This window comes from Trichomycterus rosablanca, chromosome 1, assembly GCF_030014385.1.
Source record: "Trichomycterus rosablanca isolate fTriRos1 chromosome 1, fTriRos1.hap1, whole genome shotgun sequence".
NCBI lineage: Eukaryota > Metazoa > Chordata > Actinopteri > Siluriformes > Trichomycteridae > Trichomycterus > Trichomycterus rosablanca.
Genome location: NC_085988.1, coordinates 12,595,233 through 12,614,467, shown reverse-complemented (window position 1 = coordinate 12,614,467; position 19,235 = coordinate 12,595,233). Strand labels below are relative to the sequence as shown.

The 19,235-nt window shown below is 41.4% G+C and overlaps 1 protein-coding gene across 1 annotated transcript in view; it reads left to right on the top strand.

Annotated features, from left to right (window-relative positions):
* The window catches only part of col22a1 (collagen, type XXII, alpha 1), a 100,262-nt gene that overhangs the window by 12,784 nt on the left and 68,243 nt on the right, over positions 1–19,235 (top strand). The window contains exon 4 of the mRNA XM_062999892.1: positions 11,921–12,001. Coding sequence (XP_062855962.1) covers positions 11,921–12,001 — 81 coding nt within the window. The remainder of the gene's footprint in view (positions 1–11,920; positions 12,002–19,235) is intronic.

The following is a 19,235-nucleotide window of genomic DNA, read 5'->3' as shown; positions in this document are numbered from 1 at the left end:
GTGGTCGCACCTTTCTGTTACGTGGAGAAAGGAGGACTCAAATGCAGAATTCAAAATCAAAATGATATTTTATTTTTAATTAGAAATAAACAAAAACAGAGAAAAAATGAGAAACAAAAACCCAATCGGAAAGTCCGATGGTGCCGCAGAACTGCTGGGAAAAGAAAAACCCAAAAAGGGAAAATAACGACGTGGGAAGCGAACCCCGGTCGTCTCGGTACGAGCCGGGTGCGTTGTCTCCGCGCTATTGTGGCGCGGGTAAATAAGAGACGGGGAGCGCTTTAGGCGCTACAGTGTCAAAACACGGGAGTAGATTACTCCCGGCAATCACTAGCCCCAGCACAGCGGAAGGCTAGGATAGAACGCGACCGGCGTCTGCTTTGCTGAGGTTCGCAGCTGAAGTACGCCGATCTAAAAAAGAGAAATAACAGAGTTAGATACACCAACTGCGAGTGCGGATTCGAACCGGTGAATGCTGCGCGAGAACCGAAAGCTTAGCGGTGTCGCCACCCAGCGGTTCAGGAATCCAATTTTCGGGTTGGATCTAAAAGGATGTGCGGTTGCTGTACCAAGCGGACACGCTTGATGTACAGCAGCACCGCTAATGCTAAACGCATAAACAAAAGCAGCGCGAGGGCTGCACGGCGTCGCACCACGCTAATCCTAATAGGGACAATAACGAACGGTTACCTCGACCTTGCAGTCTACACACCCGAATGGCGCATGCCACCAGGGGATACCGTTTTACCTAGGAAAGGAGCGTGGACGAGCAGCCACATAAGATCAGGGAAACAAACAAAAGGTGCGACACCCGCCGCTGTGCAGAGCTGGCTTAAATAGCCAGCTTGACAGCTGCGGGTGATCAGCCCTAATTGGTCCTCCTGCCACTTAAGGCCTTTGTTTGCCTTGCTCTGTAAGACCTACTTCGCTGGGAACTCGGGGTGCATTCACCAGCTACCGTAGGTCTCCTAATAAGATCCAGTCGTTTTAAACATCAACACTGTGTACGAGTGTGTTATGTAATACACACAGATGAGCCAAAACATTAGGACCAACCATATAATAATAATAATAATAATAATAATAATAAGATATACTTTGTTTGTCATATATACATATACAGTTGTACAGCACAATGAAATTCTTTCTTCGCATATCCCAACTTGTTTGTAGGCTGGGGTCCAAGCGCAGGGTCAGCCATCGTACAGCGCCCCTGGAGCAGACAGGGTTAAGGGCCTTGCTCAAGGACCCAACAGTGGCTGCATAGCAGAGCCTTGAGTTGAACCGCCAATCTTCCGGTTGATAGCCCAAAGCTCTACCCACTAGGCTACCACTGTCCCTCATATGATGTCAAAACAGCTTCTGAGGTATCTGGTAGCAGGATGTTGGAAGGATGGAAGCTAGTTAGTTAGTTAGTTAGTTTACTGGGTTGAATAGTTTTCTGATTGCAACTGTAGATATACTCAAAACTTTTACATGTAAATTACAGTTTTTCATATTTCATTTCTTAACCTTTCATTAGATTTATTTCTGATATCATTTATTCCAGTATTCACCCACATAGAAGCACTTTCTGCCAAACCGAGCCTCAGTGCTGAGTGTATATCTGCACACAGAAAAACCACTATCATTTTGGGAGTTGAGCATGACCCCTCCATTCCTCTGAGTATGCCGGCGGTTCAGTTCCAAGATGAGCACTTTCACTGGCCACTGTTCATTTAGGGCTAAGAATACGTGTGGAGAGGAATTTTCAGAGCTGAAAAGTTATTTCAGTTGATAAAATTACAGTCTGAAGCTTCCTGAGTGGAACTGATCCTCACCAGGCTGTATTTTCACTGTACAGTCTGTAGCTTTCACCTTTAATCACACAGATTTATTTGATATATTTACGGTAACGTGTGACCACTGACGTGTTCTGTACAGCTGAGCTCAGGACTCTTGATCTGTACTTATGTGCTTAAAACGGCTAGTTTTCACATTAGCTAATAGAGTAGATACTGGACAACAGTGTGAGAGTGAGTAGGTGAGAGAAAACGTAAAAGAGTAAGTCGATGAAAAGTGAGAAAATGATGAATGATGAGGGAGTGAATAAATGAATGAGTTAGTGAGAAACCAATTGGGAGAGAGAGAAAGTGACTGAATGAGGGTGAATGAGTGAGTTAGTGAGAAAGTGATTGAAAGAGTACAAGAGTCAATAAGAGAGTGAGTGAGAGTTAATGAGTGAGTAAGATAATAATAAGTGACAAAGAGATTAAAAGAGTACATAAGAAAGTAACTGAGTGAAAATGTAAATGAGAGAGTAAATGAGTGAGAAAGTAAGAGAATAAATGAGTGAGTGAAAGAGTATGTGAAAGTAACTGAGTGAGAAAGTAAGAGTAAATGTGAAAGTAACTGAGTGAGAATGTAAATGGGAGAGTAAATGAGTGAATGAAAGTAAATGAGTTACAAAGTAAGAGAATAAATGAGTAAGTAAAAGAGAGAGTAAATGAGTGACAAAGTAAGAGAATAAAAAAGTAAATGAGAAAGTAACTGAGTGAGAATGTAAATGAGAGAGTAAACAAGTGACAAAGTAAGAGAATAAAAGAGTAAATGAGAAAGTAACTGAGTGAGAATGTAAATGAGAGAGTAAACAAGTGACAAAGTAAGAGAATAAAAGAGTAAATGAGAAATTAACTGAGTGAGAATGTAAATGAGAGTAAATGAGTGAATGAAAGTAAATGAGAGACAAAAGATGAGTGTGAGTAAGAAGGCAAATGAGTGTAAGTAAAGAAGTGAATAAATGAGAGAGTAAATAAGAAAGTAAATGAGTAAGAAAGTAGGAGAGTAAATGAGTGAATGAAAGAGTAAATGAGTAAGAAAGTAGGAGAGTAAATGAGTGAATGAAAAAGTAAATGAGAGAAAAAAATGAGTGAGAAAGAGAGTAAATGAGAGAGTAAATGAATGAAAAAGTAAATTACTGAATGAGAGAGTAAATGATTGAATTAGAGAGTAAATGAGAGAGTAAATAAGTGAGAGAGTAGATGTTTTGTGGAGTCCAGTTCTCTGTGGATCAGGACTGCTCTGATACCCCTTTTCCACCAAAATAACCATGGTTCTTGAACCGGTTCTGTTCAGGTTTCTTAGAACCTTGGTGTTCTGTAGAGAACCGACACATGTTTCCACCCGTTTTTGAGAACCAAGCAGCGTCATCAGCGGTGAGCATTAGTGTGTAGATTATGTGCGAGCATTTGTGCTGCTGTTACAGATGTTCGTTTTTATGTAAAAAGCATCGATCTAACTATCGGTGATAAGAAGACGTGACGTGTTTGTCTCAGTTGTTGTTTTCTTTAGTTTATTGACGTGAGAAACGTTTTGTGCTTCGGTTTCACCGCAACTCTCAGCGCAAATAGCCGATTTGCTCAGCGCTAGACTTGAGCGATAAAACATCATTAAAGTTCCACAACACGAACATTAATCTGTGTGAAATAACCATAATAATAATCCACTCTAAAATACAACATGTATCTGTGTTTAACTGGATTTACTTCACGTGTGGTGGTCATGCAGCTCGGGGAGTTGAAAAAGCTTCACGCTTTATTTTTCACGTTAAGCATTTTCCGTTCTGTCCGGGTCACTTTTACTACGTAATATCACACAATTCACCTTTTTAAAGGCGCTTTGAAAATATCAGCGGCAAACTTGCTCAAAATGTAATCAGGTGAACTTTAAAATATAAAAATGCAGCATTAAGCTCCATACGAGACACCAGCTGACGCCGTTGTTGCTAACGCTATGCTGTACAACATGACACGCCCACACGTGAGTTCACGGTTCGGGCTGAAAAACCAAGTATTTTGTGGTGCCAGATTGGCCTGCTAGTTCGCTGTCTGGAACCTCTTTTTTTTGTTGGAAACACGCAGAACCGATTCAAAGTCAAGTTCGGGAACCGGAACGGGCTCCGTGCCGCGTCGGTGGAAATGATAATAATAATAATAATAATAATAATAATAATAATAATAATAATAATTTCACCCACAGCCACAGAGCAGCAGGTCTCTAATCCCACTCACCCCTCCACTGACCCAACCACTGACCCAAGAACCCCACCACTCAACCCAACAACACACTGCTTCTCCTTCCAGCCCACATCTGTTCTCAAGCCGCCACGGCTCAGGAAACTCCTGTTAAGCTTTTCCTCCTCCAGCCTCCTCACTGCTGTCCTGCTCTAATACACTACACCACCAAAAGTATTTGAAGTATGTCTGTAGGAATTTGTGCCCATTCAGTCAAAAGATTACAGCATTTGTATGGCTGGGCTGGGATGTTGATGTTCCAGTACATTCCAGAGCTGTTGAGTGGAGCTGAAGTCAGGCACTTGTTGGAGTTTCTTGTTTTGTGAATAAGGGCACAGCCATGCAAGAACAGAAAAGGGCCTTCCCTAAACTGTTGCTGGAAGCATAGAATTCCCTTTATACAACTGACGTTGCATGCTTTTGTCCCTATAGTGTATTACAGGTGATTATATTTAATTAAATATGGCTAAATGGGGCAGTCGTACAGAACTAGTAATCGGAAGGTCAGAGGTTCAAGCCCTACACCTGCCAGCACTGAAACATTGAATTTATTTACATTTGCAGCATTTAGCAGATGCTTTTATCCAAAGCGATAATGGCAATTATGACTGAATACAATTCAGGCAATTGAGGATTAAGGGCCTTGGTCAGGGGTCCAACAGTGGCAATTTGGCGTTATGATTACTATTCCAGTACCTTAACTGCTGAGCTACCACTGCATTATGTGCTTTCTTGATTACCATCAGTGCTCATCCATACAAATGCTGTCATCTTTTGACTGAACAGGTACAAGTTCCCACAGACATACAGTACATCCAACCCTCAGTTTATTGCATTGTATAAAGATGTTTGTTAACGTATGTGAATGTAGATCCATCATGAGGGACCAAGTTCAGGGTTCCTGTTCCGTCTCTTCATGCTCTACAGTTCTGTATGTGATGGTTTCTCATGTTAGATCTCACATGAAACCATCAGTTATCTAATCTGTGCAGTTCCACCCTGTAGGGCGTAACGACGCACAATTCTGGGGCGAACACGAAATAACAGGGCCCAGACCACAGAGGCGGGGACAGATAGCGTTCAGGGTTTTCACTGCTTTCTCATTTGTTTCTCTATAGGGGTACAGAGGTACCACAGAGTGACCTCACCCCCCGTCTGACACGCTGCGGTGCAGGATCATACGCTGGTACATGACATGTAAATTTCAGGGTGGGTGCACAGAGTTAGGAGGGTAGATCTTTTTGGTCAGGGCAGAGGTTTGTGATCTTTCTTAAGGAACCACGTCAACATCTGATTGATACACTGACTGATGAAACTGTTAGGAACATCTCCCAAAAATGAGCGAGGCAATGCCAGTTTTATAACAGTTGTGCATGTGATAAAGGATCTATTAAATGTTGGGCTGATGGTAATTTTTTGTATAACCCCAAATCAGAAAAAGTTGAGACGGAGAAAAAATATGAATAAATGAATGAATGAATGAATAACTAAATAAATAAAAAATAAGTAAAAATAAATTAAAAATAAATTAAAATAAATACATAAATAAATACAAAAATAAAGAAATAAAACAAAGAAATATGTAAGTAAATTAATAAATAAATACACAAATACATAAATAAATAGGTTTATAAATGAATACAGTAAATACATAAAAATTAAAAAGTACATAAATACATGAATAAATAAAATAAAACAATAAAATACAATAAATAAATGAATAAAAATAAGAAAGTAAAAAATACATGAATACCTAAATAAATAATAAAAAAAATGTAAATAAATAAATAAATTACAGACAGAATGAACCCAAAATATTTCATGTTTTGGTCAAAGATCTATTAAATGTTGGGCTGATGGTAGTTCCTTGTATGTCCCCAAATCAGAATAGTTGGGACAGTATGGAAAAAACATAAATTAAAAATAAATAAATAAATAAAGTGTTTTTTTTACTTTGACTTTTATTTGATGTCAGACAGGATGAACCTGAGATATTTCATGTTTTGTTTGCTCAACTTCATTTCATTTATTAATAAACATCCATTCCTGCATTTCAGGCCTGCAACACATTCCAAAAAAAGTTGGGACGGTAAATCATTTACCACTTTGTAATGTTGCCGTTCCTTTTCACCACATTAAAAGAGGTTTTGGCACCGAGGAGACCAAGTGATTTAGTGTTTCAGCTTTTATTTTGTCTCGTCCTTCCTGCAAACACGTCTTTAGATGTGCAACAGTACGGGGTCGTTGTTGTCGCGTTTTCCTTTCAAAATTCTTTATTGGGGACAGGACTGCAGGCAGGCCAGTCCAGTACCCGTACCCTCTTCTTCCGCAGCCATGCCTTTGTAATGTGTGCAGCAGGTGGTTTTGCATCGTCTTGTTGAAAAATGCTGGACGTCCCTGGAAAAGACGATGTCTTGAAGGCAGCACATGTTGCTCTAAGATCTCAATGTACTTTTCTACATTAATGCTGCATCACAGAGTGTAAATGACCTTTACCAAGGGCACTGACACCCCCCCATACCATGACAGACCCTGGTACTGACACGCCCCATACCATGACAGTCTGGATGGTCCTTTTCATCTTTGGTCTGGAGCACACGGCGTCCATTTTTTCCAAAAAAGACCTGGAATGCTGATTCATCTGACCACAATACACGTTTCCACAGTGCGATGGTTCATCCTAGATGCCTCTGAGCCCAGAAAACTTGACACTGCTTCTAGACATGGTTAACATAAGGCTTCTTTTGCACAGTAAAGTGGTTCTATAAGCTATTAGTGAATGACAGTTCTTGATGCAGTGCTGTCCACTGAAATTCCTCCCAATTCCTTGAATCTTTTAATGATACTATGCACTGTAGAGGGAGAAATAAGCAAATACCTTCTATTCTTTCTGGTGGAGTCCATGTTTTGTTGGGTCAGGGCTGTTTTGAGAGCATATATAAGGCGAGTGCTCCTAATGTTATAGCCACAGAGGGGTTGAAAAAGGTGGGGCAGCATTTTATTAATGGCATGATTTTGTTATCAGATGATCAACAGGCTCCTAATGTGTAACGACCGGTCAAAGGTATTTAAAGGTAATTTAACCCACCATTAAATGAGGCTGAATTTTGAGTCAGGAGCCATAAAGAAGTTTTTATTTTGTCCTTCTAAGAAAAGCTGAGAAATAAATGTGCAAAATTCCATGACATTAAAAAATGCTCACAACACAATATCAGTACCCACCTTAAAGATGAAGATGTGTGTAATGATTTATGAGGGCTGGATGTATGGAGGAACAGGGCAGTTTGGGGTTAGCAGGAGTTCCCCGTTCTCCAGCACAGCCACGCCCGTTACAGCAGCTGCTGTACGGTGGAATTCAGTAGGAAGTTGAAACCTCGAGCGTGGACAGAGAGCTTTTTATAGGTGTGATTACAGAAAATTACAGGCTCTGATTCTACATAATTGTCAAGCTCTGGATCGGGCACGGTGGTTTGGGCGTCTGTGTGCTGCGTGCCAAGAAACGTCTGCTAGGTGTGTGTGTGTGTGTGTGTGTGTGTGTGTGATGAATTTATAAACATTTCAGTATAATAAATGTTATGTTACACTGTAAACTTCAGTATGTTTAATTTATTGATTTAGTAAATCAAGCTGGTAGGTGGTGTAAGAAAAGGAGGAAGAGGAAGAATTAGAGGAACTAAAGGAGCCGAAAAGGAAACTTAATAAACAAAACTAAATAGAAAAAAGTGGGGAGCTAAATCAAATGGTAAGGAGAAGAAAGAGTGAGGGATGGACAACGGAAAAAGGAAAGGAAAGAAGAAAGGAAAGGAAAGGAAAGGAAAGAGGAAAAAAAAGAAAGAAAGGGGTAGAAAGGAAGGGACAGGATGGCAAAGAAAAAGAAAATAAAGCAAATAAAAGAAAAGGAAGCAAAAAAGTAAAAGAAAAAGAAAAGGAAGAAAAGAGAAATAGGAAAGGAAAGAAAGGGAAAGAAAAGAAAGGGAATGGAAAAGGAAAAAAGGAAAAGGAAGGGAATGTAAAGAAAAGGAAAGGAAATGAAAGAAAGAGAATGGAAAGAAAGAGAAAGGGTAAGGAAATGAAAGGAAATAATGGGAAGGAAATAAAGGGAAAGTAAAGAAAGAGAAAGGAAATAAAGAGAAAGGAATGGAAAGAAAGGGAAAGCAAAGGAAAGGAAAGAAAGGAAAAGGAAAGGAAGGGAAAGAAAGAGAAAGGAAAGAAAGAGAAAGGAAGGGCAAGGAAATAAAGGGAAAGGAAAGGAAAGAAAGAGAAAGGAATGGAAAGAAAGGGAAAGCAAAGGAATGAAAAGGAAGGAAAAGGAAAGAAAGGGAAAGAAAGGAAGGGAAAGAAAGGGAAGGGAAAGGGAAAATAAAGAAAGGGAAATTGATAGAAAGGAAAGGAAGGGAAAGGAAAGGAAATTTAAGTGAAAAAGGGAAAGTAAAGGATAGGATAGGGAAGGGAGGGAAAGGAAAGAAGGGATGGAAAGAAAAGAAAAGAGTAAAAAAGAAAAGAAAGGTATATAAAAAAAGGAAGGGAGAGAAAGGAAAGGAAGAAAAAGGAAGGGTAAGGGAAGGGAAAATAGAGGAAGGGAAAAAAAAAGAAAAGTGAAAAAAGTAAAGAGGAAAGAAAGGAATAGAAAGGAAAGGAAATGAAAGGAAAGGAAAAAAGTGAAAGAAAGGGGACGGGAAAGGAAAAAGGAAAGGAGGGGAATGAAAAGAGAAAGAAACGGTAGGGGAGAAAAAAATTAAAGTAAATGTAAGGAAAGGAAAAGAAAAGGAGAGGAAAAGAAAAGGAAAAGAAAGGAAGGGAAGGGAAGGGAAAAAAGGAAGGGAAAAGGTAAAGAAATGGAAATAAAAAAATAAAAAAACAATAAAACAATGAATGATTTTCTTTTAGCCACTCACGCTATAAGTCGTCACAGCTGCTTATTGAATGGCACATTTGATTATGCACAGTTTTTACACAGCTTTTTTTAACGCAACCCTACTGTTTATCCATGGCCCTAAACTTTTGGTCTCCACTTTATGTATACAATTTAAACCAAATTTGAAAAGCCACCACTTTCCAGGGCACTGCATAGACAGAAAGAGTTTGTTCTATTAGCATCCTTCCTCAGCATTAGCGCCATGTTTTTCTCCAGGAATAGCACATTGTCACCGAGTCTGCCAAAGCAAACCCGGCTGGCCGGTGTCACCTTCCTGTCCTGTCACCACAGTTATTACTTAGTTCCACTAGCTCTTTAAATCTGTCTCCGCTGACGTCCGAAACGTCGCTGGGTCTTGAGACCATGTGCACACTGGAGCCACTTGACAAGTCTGCAGTTTCATCATGCTGAGAATAAGAGTGATGGATAGCAACACTAAAGAAAATATGTAGCTTCCTACTCGAGACCCCAATCCTGTCCGAGGAGGAGGGTATATTCTCCTGAAACACGTTCCCTCCGACCCCTTCTTATTCACCTGCACTTAGGTGGATTCGAGCATGAGGCCAGTCTCACACATGGAGAGTCACTTACTGATCTCCACGTTCCTCCACTTCTGTACAGGCACCTCAGGCTACTAACCAGGGTCCTTACACAGCGTCAAAGACCCGGCCCACTTTTTGTCTATAGCTGCGTCCGTAATCGCATACTTCCATACTCAATAGTACGCGAAATGAGTATGCGAGAGCGGTTAGTATGTCCGAATACATAGTATACATAAAAAGGTACGCGAGAAGTACCCGGATGTCCTACTTATTGGGCAGCCATGTTTGAGTATGCAAACGATGCACACTTGCGGCCCGCTAATGTATCCCATAATGCAACTGGAGCTGCGTATGAGTTCGAAGCGGAAAAAGAAACAAGAAAGATGGCGGAGTCCTCTGTTTACAAGTGTAAATAAGATAAATAAAATAAAAATGTTATTATTGCTTACAACCTTAAATAACGTTATGATTAGAGCAAAACACGATAAATATCCAAAATGTTGGCGAGTCGGGTTTGAAAGGAGCATGTTGTCTGTAACTATGGTGATATTACATCATTACGTCCTCACGTCATCACTTGACGTTGGTAAGATGGCGAACGTAGTACGTGGGGTGTTGCGTGCATACTGCACACTTCTGTACTGAAAGTATGTACTTCTTTACCGGCCGAGTAGTGCATACTTCCTCAAATCTAGTACGTACTTTGTAAGTATGCGATTCCGGACGCAGCTTATGTGTATGTTCTTGTTTCCAAGGAGTTGCACGTAAGAATTTCAATGTATTTTATATACAATGACAATAAAAGCATTTGTTCATTCATTTCAAATCCAGATTTGCAAAGCCTGTACAGACGTATCCATTGGGACTAGCAGCTGTAACTGCTGCCAAAGGCCTACAAAGCATTAAATCATTGAATTGAATGATTAAAAAAAAAAAGGATGTTAGGAAGAGAACGGACTAAATTTTATAGGTAAATGAAGACATCTGGTAAAGAAATACATTCTTTTTGAGCAGATCACTGATTTGTGTTTGGCTTGTTAATGATTAAGGACTGTTTATTGATGTGATGAATCAAAAAGAGCTAAAGAAGGTTTGATGAACACTAATGTGCATATTTATTGTCTAAAAAACACTAAAAGTGGGCTAAAGTGACTCAAGTTAAGAGAAAAGTGCTGATAAGGATACAAGAAAACTAAACTAAACCATACGCTAACGCTATGCTTAATGCTAATTGCTAAAGCTAACAGAAAGTAAAGGACTAAACTAACATACAGAGCTAGCTAAATATTAACAAAGGAACCTAATTTAAAAAAAGGGAACCTACTAGGAAATGACAGAAACAAGATATCAAGGAACAAAAACAATCCACAGAGCAAGACCACATGGCATGTGGGGATGGTCAGGTGATGAAGTGTGCAGTGCATTATGGGACTTGTAGTTTCTTTCAAGTGAGGATTTTTAACATACGGTCATTGCCAAAATATTGCCACTTCACATATCGGATCACCGTTGTTTTAACACAGACAAAAAAAATTCAGCACTTTTCTGTAAGAATTGGTGCATTTTTCTGCAGAACTGCAGGGTTTCCAACTTTTTACAGTCTGTAATACAGTCAAAACAGCTCTGACCTGCCGACAAGACATCTGAAAGGGGTTCTGTGGTTTCTGGTACCAGTACATTCCCAGCAGCTCTCCAGAACTGTCATCTAGACTTACATATCAGATCTGCATTCAACCCGTTGGCTGGGCGCCCCCTAGCAGGCACAGTTGACAGTGCCGACAGCAGACAAATATGTCCATGAGTCTGCTGTGTGGGAAAAGACAGGACTAATAAGAGGGCGTGTAGTCTTCGACGCTGTGTAAAGACCCTGGTTAGTAGCCCGAGACGCCTGTACAGAAGTGGAGGAATGTGGAGATCAGTACGTGACTCTCCTTGTGCCAGACTGGCCTCATGTGTGAATCCACCGAAGTACAGGCGAATAAGAAGGGGGGCGGAGGAAGCGTGTGTCTGGCAAATATACCCTCCTCGGATGTGATCAGGGTCCCCAGCAGTGGAAGACTAACTGGCTACAATAAATTGGAAATAGATGCCTCACCCTCACATGCACACTTATACATGCCAAAACATTAAGGTCACCACCCAAAAAGTGTGCATGTGAGGGAAATGTTGCATTCTGGGTTAGGTTTTGCAGGTTTTTGCAGTATTTAACGACGGTAGACCAGAGCTGTGCAGACGTTGTTATCAGAAAGTGGTAAGAACTTAATAATCCAAACCCTGTGAGGAGGATTTCTGCACGCTTTGCTTCATAAACAACAGTAATAATCAATGTGTGTGTGTGTGTGTGGAACAGTGTTCCTGATTATTCTCCAGACCACCATGTGCTAACAGTTTATGTCTGCTCCTCTGTACAGATGTGCTGTGTCCCAAAATGACGGTACAAGCTGACCGCTTCAAGCCCAACAGCACCAGCGCCGGCCTGCAGGAAGTCCAAGGTAAATCCGGAGTTACTCTTATAACTACTTGTTGACCGCGTGTTTTGGTACGAAGTGCACCCTGCGGTGGTCCCCCTCAGGTCCTGCAAATGGAAATATCACATGCTCAGTGGAGGGAGTGACCTCTCTTTTTCCACCGGCTCACAGATAACACGGATCATCATATATCAGCTCAGGAAAGCTTAGGAGGCAAATTTTGGGGTGATTTTCCCCTCGTGTGCATGTTTTGATGTTTTTGATGGGTAAAAGTTGCTGATTTAAAAAAAAAAGTTTGAAGTTACTAGAGTAAATGAGAGAAACGAGACCACCGTTTGTGGTGCAAAAGCCCTGCTAGGAAGTTTGGTTTGGATCTTTGGGGAATCTGAGTTCCTGTGTAAACCACCCACTCACCTTCAGAAGCACTGAGCTAAAATCCAGACCCACAAACAGAGAGAAGAAGAAAAAAGTGACCCACTCTTTCCTTTTCCGACGATACAGCTGAGGTCAAAAGTTTACATACACTTATACAGGATGTACCTAGTGAGCTGCCTTGCTGCCTACTGCCTACCTGATCAGCTGCCTCAGTAGAGCGGGTTCTAATAACACATCAAACTCATGAGGCAGATTATTTAGACCATCACTGCAATTTTAGCTCCCTAAGCTACCACAGTTAGCCTCAGGCCATTCAAACCGACGGGCAGAGGCGGTACAACACGCTAGCACGCCAGCTAACGTCTCCCTCCGTGTACTGAAAACGGTTAAACTGTCACTGATGCAGTATAAGCCTGTAAAGTTAATACCATGTGTGTAAACACGTATCACAGGTACATGTCCACAGGTATTATTTAGGTGGTGGATGATTCTCAGCACTGCAGTGACACTGACATGGTGGTGGTGTGTTAGTGTGTGTTGTGCTGGTATGAGTGGATCAGACACAGCAGCACTGCTGCAGTTTTTAAATACCGTGTCCACTCACTGTCCACTCTGTTAGGCACTCCTACCTAGTTGGTCCACCTTGTAGATGTAAAGTCAGAGACGATCGCTCATCTATTGCTGCTGTTTGAGTTGGTCATCTTCTAGACCTTTATCAGTGATCACAGGACGCTGCCCACGGGGTGCTGTTGGCTGGATATATTTTTGGTTGGTGGACCATTCTCAGTCCAGCAGTGAAAGTGAGGTGTTTAAAAACTCCAGCAGAGCTGCTGTGTCTGATCCACTCATACCAGCACAACACACACTAACACACCACCACCATGTCAGTGTCACTGCAGTGCTGAGAATCATCCACCACCTAAATAATACCTGCTGTGTGGTGGTCCTGTGGGGGTCCTGACCATTGAAGAACAGCATGAAAGGGGGCTAAAAAGTATGCAGAGAAACAGATGGACTACAGTCAGTGATTGTAGAACTACAAAGTGCTTCTATATGGTAAGTGGAGCTGATAAAATAGACAATGAGTGTAGAAACATATATGTTCACAACTCTATACTGTCTGTATCTTGCTATTCTCTGACACAGTAGCCAACCGCTACTTTTCACCTGCACGAGGTGGGTTGATATGGAGATCCGTATCACACACGTTATACCCCGTCTCTGAGGTTTTTCCTCTGGCAACCCTCCCTGCGACTGAGCCAGTCAACATCCGTGCAGATAGCAGAGCTGAGATTTGAATACTCATCTTTGGTGTGCTAGCATGATTTACTAAATTCCAATGTCTGATTCTAGTGCCAATATACTGAGCATGGTGCAGTGTGTTAATCCAGTAGCGATGTGATTAGGATAGGACGCATATAATACACTGTAGTTTTTTGCATGCTTTTTGCTGGCAGACCTGGTCAGACGTCTGTGTGTGACGCTAACAAACATTCTCAGATGTTCAGACTCGTTCATCACTGTAAAATCATCATGTTGGTTCATCTGAGCGGTTAAAATACCTCTGAGGTTTCGCTTCACGTAGACGCCGCTAGACGACTAGACGAGCTCAGTCGATTCGGAGACTGTAGGTGCTAATTACATGTTCAGGCTGTGAAAGGAGCTGCACATTCCCAAACTCATTTACACCTAAAGCACACAGCTCAGATGCTTGGTCTCGTCGAGCCAGACTACGACTACGGCGAGATTACAGGCTGGAGAATCTGGGGGGTGATTTTGACGTCTCATAATGGAGGAAACAAACTCAGGTCGATTTTTTTCTCTTGCGTTCCACGCCTCCTGAGGATAGTCAAAGCGGCTGAGTCCCAAATCACATGGTACTGTCCCAAATAGTGTGCATTTTGAATATTATACTGTACAGTCAGAGGCAAAAATATTGACACCCCAGCACTTCTTTCAGAAAATACACACATTCTACCGGAAAATTGCTACAATTATAAATGCGCTGGTGCTCACAGGTTTATTGCAATTGTCAAGTCAAATGATCTGCCTCGTCTCAAAACTGTAAGGAAAAAATTCCAATTCCAATCCTGTGACCAGAGGCAATTTAACCTGCCTGTGGGCCCAGGGGCTACGGCTTTCATGAAATCAGTACACAATGCAAGACAACAGTTCAGTGGCGTAACTAGGAGCTCATGGGCCCCAGTGCAAAAAATAATTTTGGGCCCTCCTCTATATATATAGGTCTAGTAACGTTAAGCAGGTTACACAGATTCCCAAAATTCCTTGCTGTACACTCACTGTGTAGTGTGATTACATGTATTCTGATATTTCATTGTCTTTTAGTTATTTTTATATTTTACTAAATCAAAAATATCGTCGTGTTTTTACTTTCGCTATCGCGGCACTTAACCGAGCATTAGCCACTTGCTACTGTAGAGGGTCGGCTCACCTAGCCGCTGTCCGGTGGGGATGCTGCGGGTCTTTTGCTGTGCGGTGGTGGAGGTGTGGGAGTAAAGGCACACGACAGAGTCACTTTAACTGTTTAGTCAGGACTTCAATGAGCATTACAACACTTTAGATCGCCTAGTTCCAGAACCCGAACTTCAATGCTGGGACAATAAGGCGAGTCTCATATACAAAACTAACTGCAGAACGTTCGAACACACATGTATAAACCTGGTGCTGCATTCTGATTGGCTGAGCTAAATGTCACTCACATACTAGCTCTAACGTTCACGTTGCTTAACTGAAACCACCGATCAGAATTACAGCAGCTCGTTAGAGTTTATCTGGCCAATCAACAGTCAGAAATATGAATAACGTGTAAATGATTTACAAAATCATTGGTTTGTAAGCTTTCCTATTCTTATTAACCAAAATAACTAACAAAATAAATAACAAATCAAACAGCCGATCCGGGGCCCTCAATTATTCGGGGCCCCTGGGATGAAGCCCAGGTACGCTCGTGCATTAAATCGCCCCTGCCTGTGACGTTGCATTAATATGTACTCAAACTCACCTGTGGCAGTAACAGGTGCTGCAGTGTAGAAATTACACCAGTACAACCAGTTTACATGGAGGAAAGTAACCAGTTTACATGGAGGAAAGAGACCAGTTTACCCAGAGGACAGTGACCAGTTTACATGGAGGAGAGTGAAAAGTTTACATGGAGTAAAGTGACCAGTTTACATGAATGAAAGTGACCAGTTCACATGGAGGAGAGTGACCAGTTTATACGGAGGAGAGTGGCCAGTTTATACGGAGGAAAGTGACCAGTTTACCCGGAGGAAAGTGACCAGTTTACATGGAGGAGAGTGACCAGTTTACATGGAGTAAAGTGACCAGTTTACATGAATGAAAGTGACCAATTTACATGGAGGAGAGTGACCAATTTACATGAATGAAAGTGACCAATTTACATGGAGGAAAGTAACCAATTTACATGAATGAAAGTGACCAATTTACATGGAGGAGAGTGACCAGTGTACATGAATGAAAGTGACCAATTTACATGGAGTAAAGTGACCAGTTTACATGAATGAAAGTGATTAATTTACATGGAGTAAAGTGACCAGTTTACATGGAGGAAAGTAACCAGTTTACATTGACTAAAGGTACCAGTTTACATGAAGGAAAGTGACCAGTTTACATGGAGGAGAGTGACCAGTTTACATGGAGTAAAGTGACCAGTTTACATGGAGGAATGTGACCAGTTTACATGGAGGAGAGTGACCAGTTTACATGGAGTAAAGTGACCAGTTTACATGGAGGAGAGTGACCAGTTTACATGGAGTAAAGTGACCAGTTTACATTGACTAAAGGTACCAGTTTACATGAAGGAAAGTGACCAGTTTACATGGAGGAGAGTGACCAGTTTACATGGAGTAAAGTGACCAGTTTACATGGAGGAAAGTGACCAGTTTACATGGAGGAGAGTGACCAGTTTACATGGAGTAAAGTGACCAGTTTACATGGAGGAATGTGACCAGTTTACATGGAGTAAAGTGACCAGTTTACATTGACTAAAGGTACCAGTTTACATGAAGGAAAGTGACCAGTTTACATGGAGTAAAGTAACCAGTTTACATGGAGAAAAGTGACCAGTTTACATGGAGGAAAGTGACCAGTTTACATGGAGGAAAGTAACCAGTTTACATGGAGGAAAGTGACCAGTTTACCCGGAGGACAGTGACCAGTTAACATGGAGGAGAGTGACCAGTTTACATGGAGTAAAGTGACCAGTTTACATGGAGTAAAGTGACCAGTTTACATAGAGGAAAGTGACCAGTTTACATGGAGTAAAGTGACCAGTTTACATGGAGGAAAGTGACCAGTTTACATAGAGGAAAGGGACCAGTTTACATGGAGTAAAGTGACCAGTTTACATGGAGTAAAGTGACCAGTTTACATGGAGGAAAGTGACCAGTTTACATAGAGTAAAGTGACCAGTTTACCTGGAGGAAAGTGACCAGTTTACATGAAGTAAAGTGACCAGTTTACATAGAGTAAAGTGACCAGTTTACCTGGAGGAAAGTGACCAGTTTACCTGGAGGAAAGTGACCAGTTTACCTGGAGGAAAGTGACCAGTTTACATGGAGGAAAATTACCAGTTTACATGGAATAAAGTGACCAGTTTACATTGAATAAAGTGACCAGTTTACATTGAATAAAGTGACCAGTTTACCCTAGAGAAAATGCCCTTACCTAAACTGTTGCTGCTAAGATTTTGTAGTATGTCTGTGGGAATTTGTGTCCATTAAGTCAAAAGAAGTCTTTGTGCAGGTTGATGGAGTTTCATTAAACTGAGCCTTCATAGAGCTCGCTTTAATGCTGAAACAGGAAAGGCCCTTCCCTAAACTCTTGCTGCATAATTGAAGCATACATTATATTTAAGCAATAGAACACGAGAGGGAGTGTGTTATCGCGAATAACATCACGGCTGTGATTCGGTCGCAGGCACGAGCCGAAGGCGAGTACAGTAGATCATCACAGCCGTGATGTTATTCGCGATAACACACGACCTCAAGTGTTCTATTGCTTTTATACAACAGTTTTTACAAAATAAAGAAAGAAAATAAATTAAAGAAGCCCTGAATTTCATAATAAATATGCTTTAATATTGACAATACCTTCCGCCAAAAAGTAGTTCCACAACCAATATAAAGTTTAACACTACAAAGCAAACATCCCAAGTTGCAAAAACTCATTTCAGGGAGGTAAGAACAACGAGAAGAAGAAGGTAAGAACCTCCGAAGGGAAAAAAGAAATTAAAAACCTCTCACACACACCAGAGGATTATGGGTGATAACAGAACTCTCAGGAGCTGCTAACTGGGCTATTAAACTAACTGTTCGTGTTACAAACACATTAATGTTTCCTACATAGTGCACTAGATTGTGTATCAGATTGCGGATTTATGTTCCCTACATAGTGCACTAGATTGTGTATCAGATAACGCATTCATGTTCCCTACATAGTGCACTACACAATATATTAGACAATTGATTCATGTTCCCTACATAGTGCACTAGATTGTGTATTAGATCGTGGATTTATGTTCCCTACATAGTGCACTAGATTGTGTATCGGATAACGCATTCATGTTTCCTACATAGTGCACTAGACAATATATTAGACAATTGATTCATGTTCCCTACATAGTGCACTAGATCGTGTATCAGATCACGGATTTATGTTCCCTACACAGTGCACTAGATTGTGTATCGGATAACGCATTCATGTTCACTACATAGTGCACTAGACAGTATATTAGACAATTGGTTATGTTCCCTACACAGTGCGCTAGATTGTGTATCAGATAACGGATTTAAAACGTGTGCATGAAGCTTGTCGTTACTGGCAACGCATCAGCGGAGTAATACAGCTCCTCAACCAATCAGATTGTAAGGTCGGAACTAACTGTTGTATAATTCCCTTTATATAAGTGATGTATTATACATGTTAGTAAGTGTTGTGGCTGAAACATTTAAATAAGTGCAGCAGTTGGATTGGTTGCTCTAAACACCCTGTCAGTGAGTACTGGTTTCCGGGTGGCACCGGACCCACCTCGGCCCTGACCAGAATGAAAGAACGGTTAGTGAAAAGGACGGATCTAAAATGGATCCGTGCTACAGTCTGATTATACAATCGGCACCGGCGGTGTAATTACAGGCTTACGCTAGAGGGAAACTGACCACATCACACACACACACACACACACACACACACACACACACACACACACACACACAACTTCATCCTGACATGGGCTGCAAGACAGGAACACACCCTAAACACCCTGAACTAGACACCATTTAAAGCAGCCAATCCACCTTTTGCATATATATTTTTTAATAGTAGAGGGAGAACATGCCAAACTCAACAGTGACCGAAGGCGAGGTGGAACCCCAGTCACTGTCTGTGACTGTGCTCCCTGTGTCTGTGTTCTTTCTTTGGCTGCTTTGATTCACCACTAGATGACTGTGTGTTCCTACTTTGCGTAAGGGTATTCAGTGGTGCCTGACTCACTTTGACCCTGACCAGGCGGTCGGTTCATTCATTTATTAAAGAAAAAAAACTAAGCAAACCAAACAAACATCAGTTACACTGAGCCCTCTGTTTATACGTTTATAGTTTTGCATTTTAGGTGAACCAAGCACAGTGAAGATGGTCAAAAGTATGTGGACGCCCTCTGATTTATTATTAAATTCAGCTGTTTTAACTCACTCACTTTCTTAAATGCTTGTCCAATCAGGGTCGCGGGGGGGGGGGGGGGGGGGGGCACAAGGCACACAGTAACACCCTGGACGTGTCTCCTATTAACCTGACTGCATGTTTTTGGACAGTGGGAGGAAACCGGAGCTCCCGGAGGAAACCCACA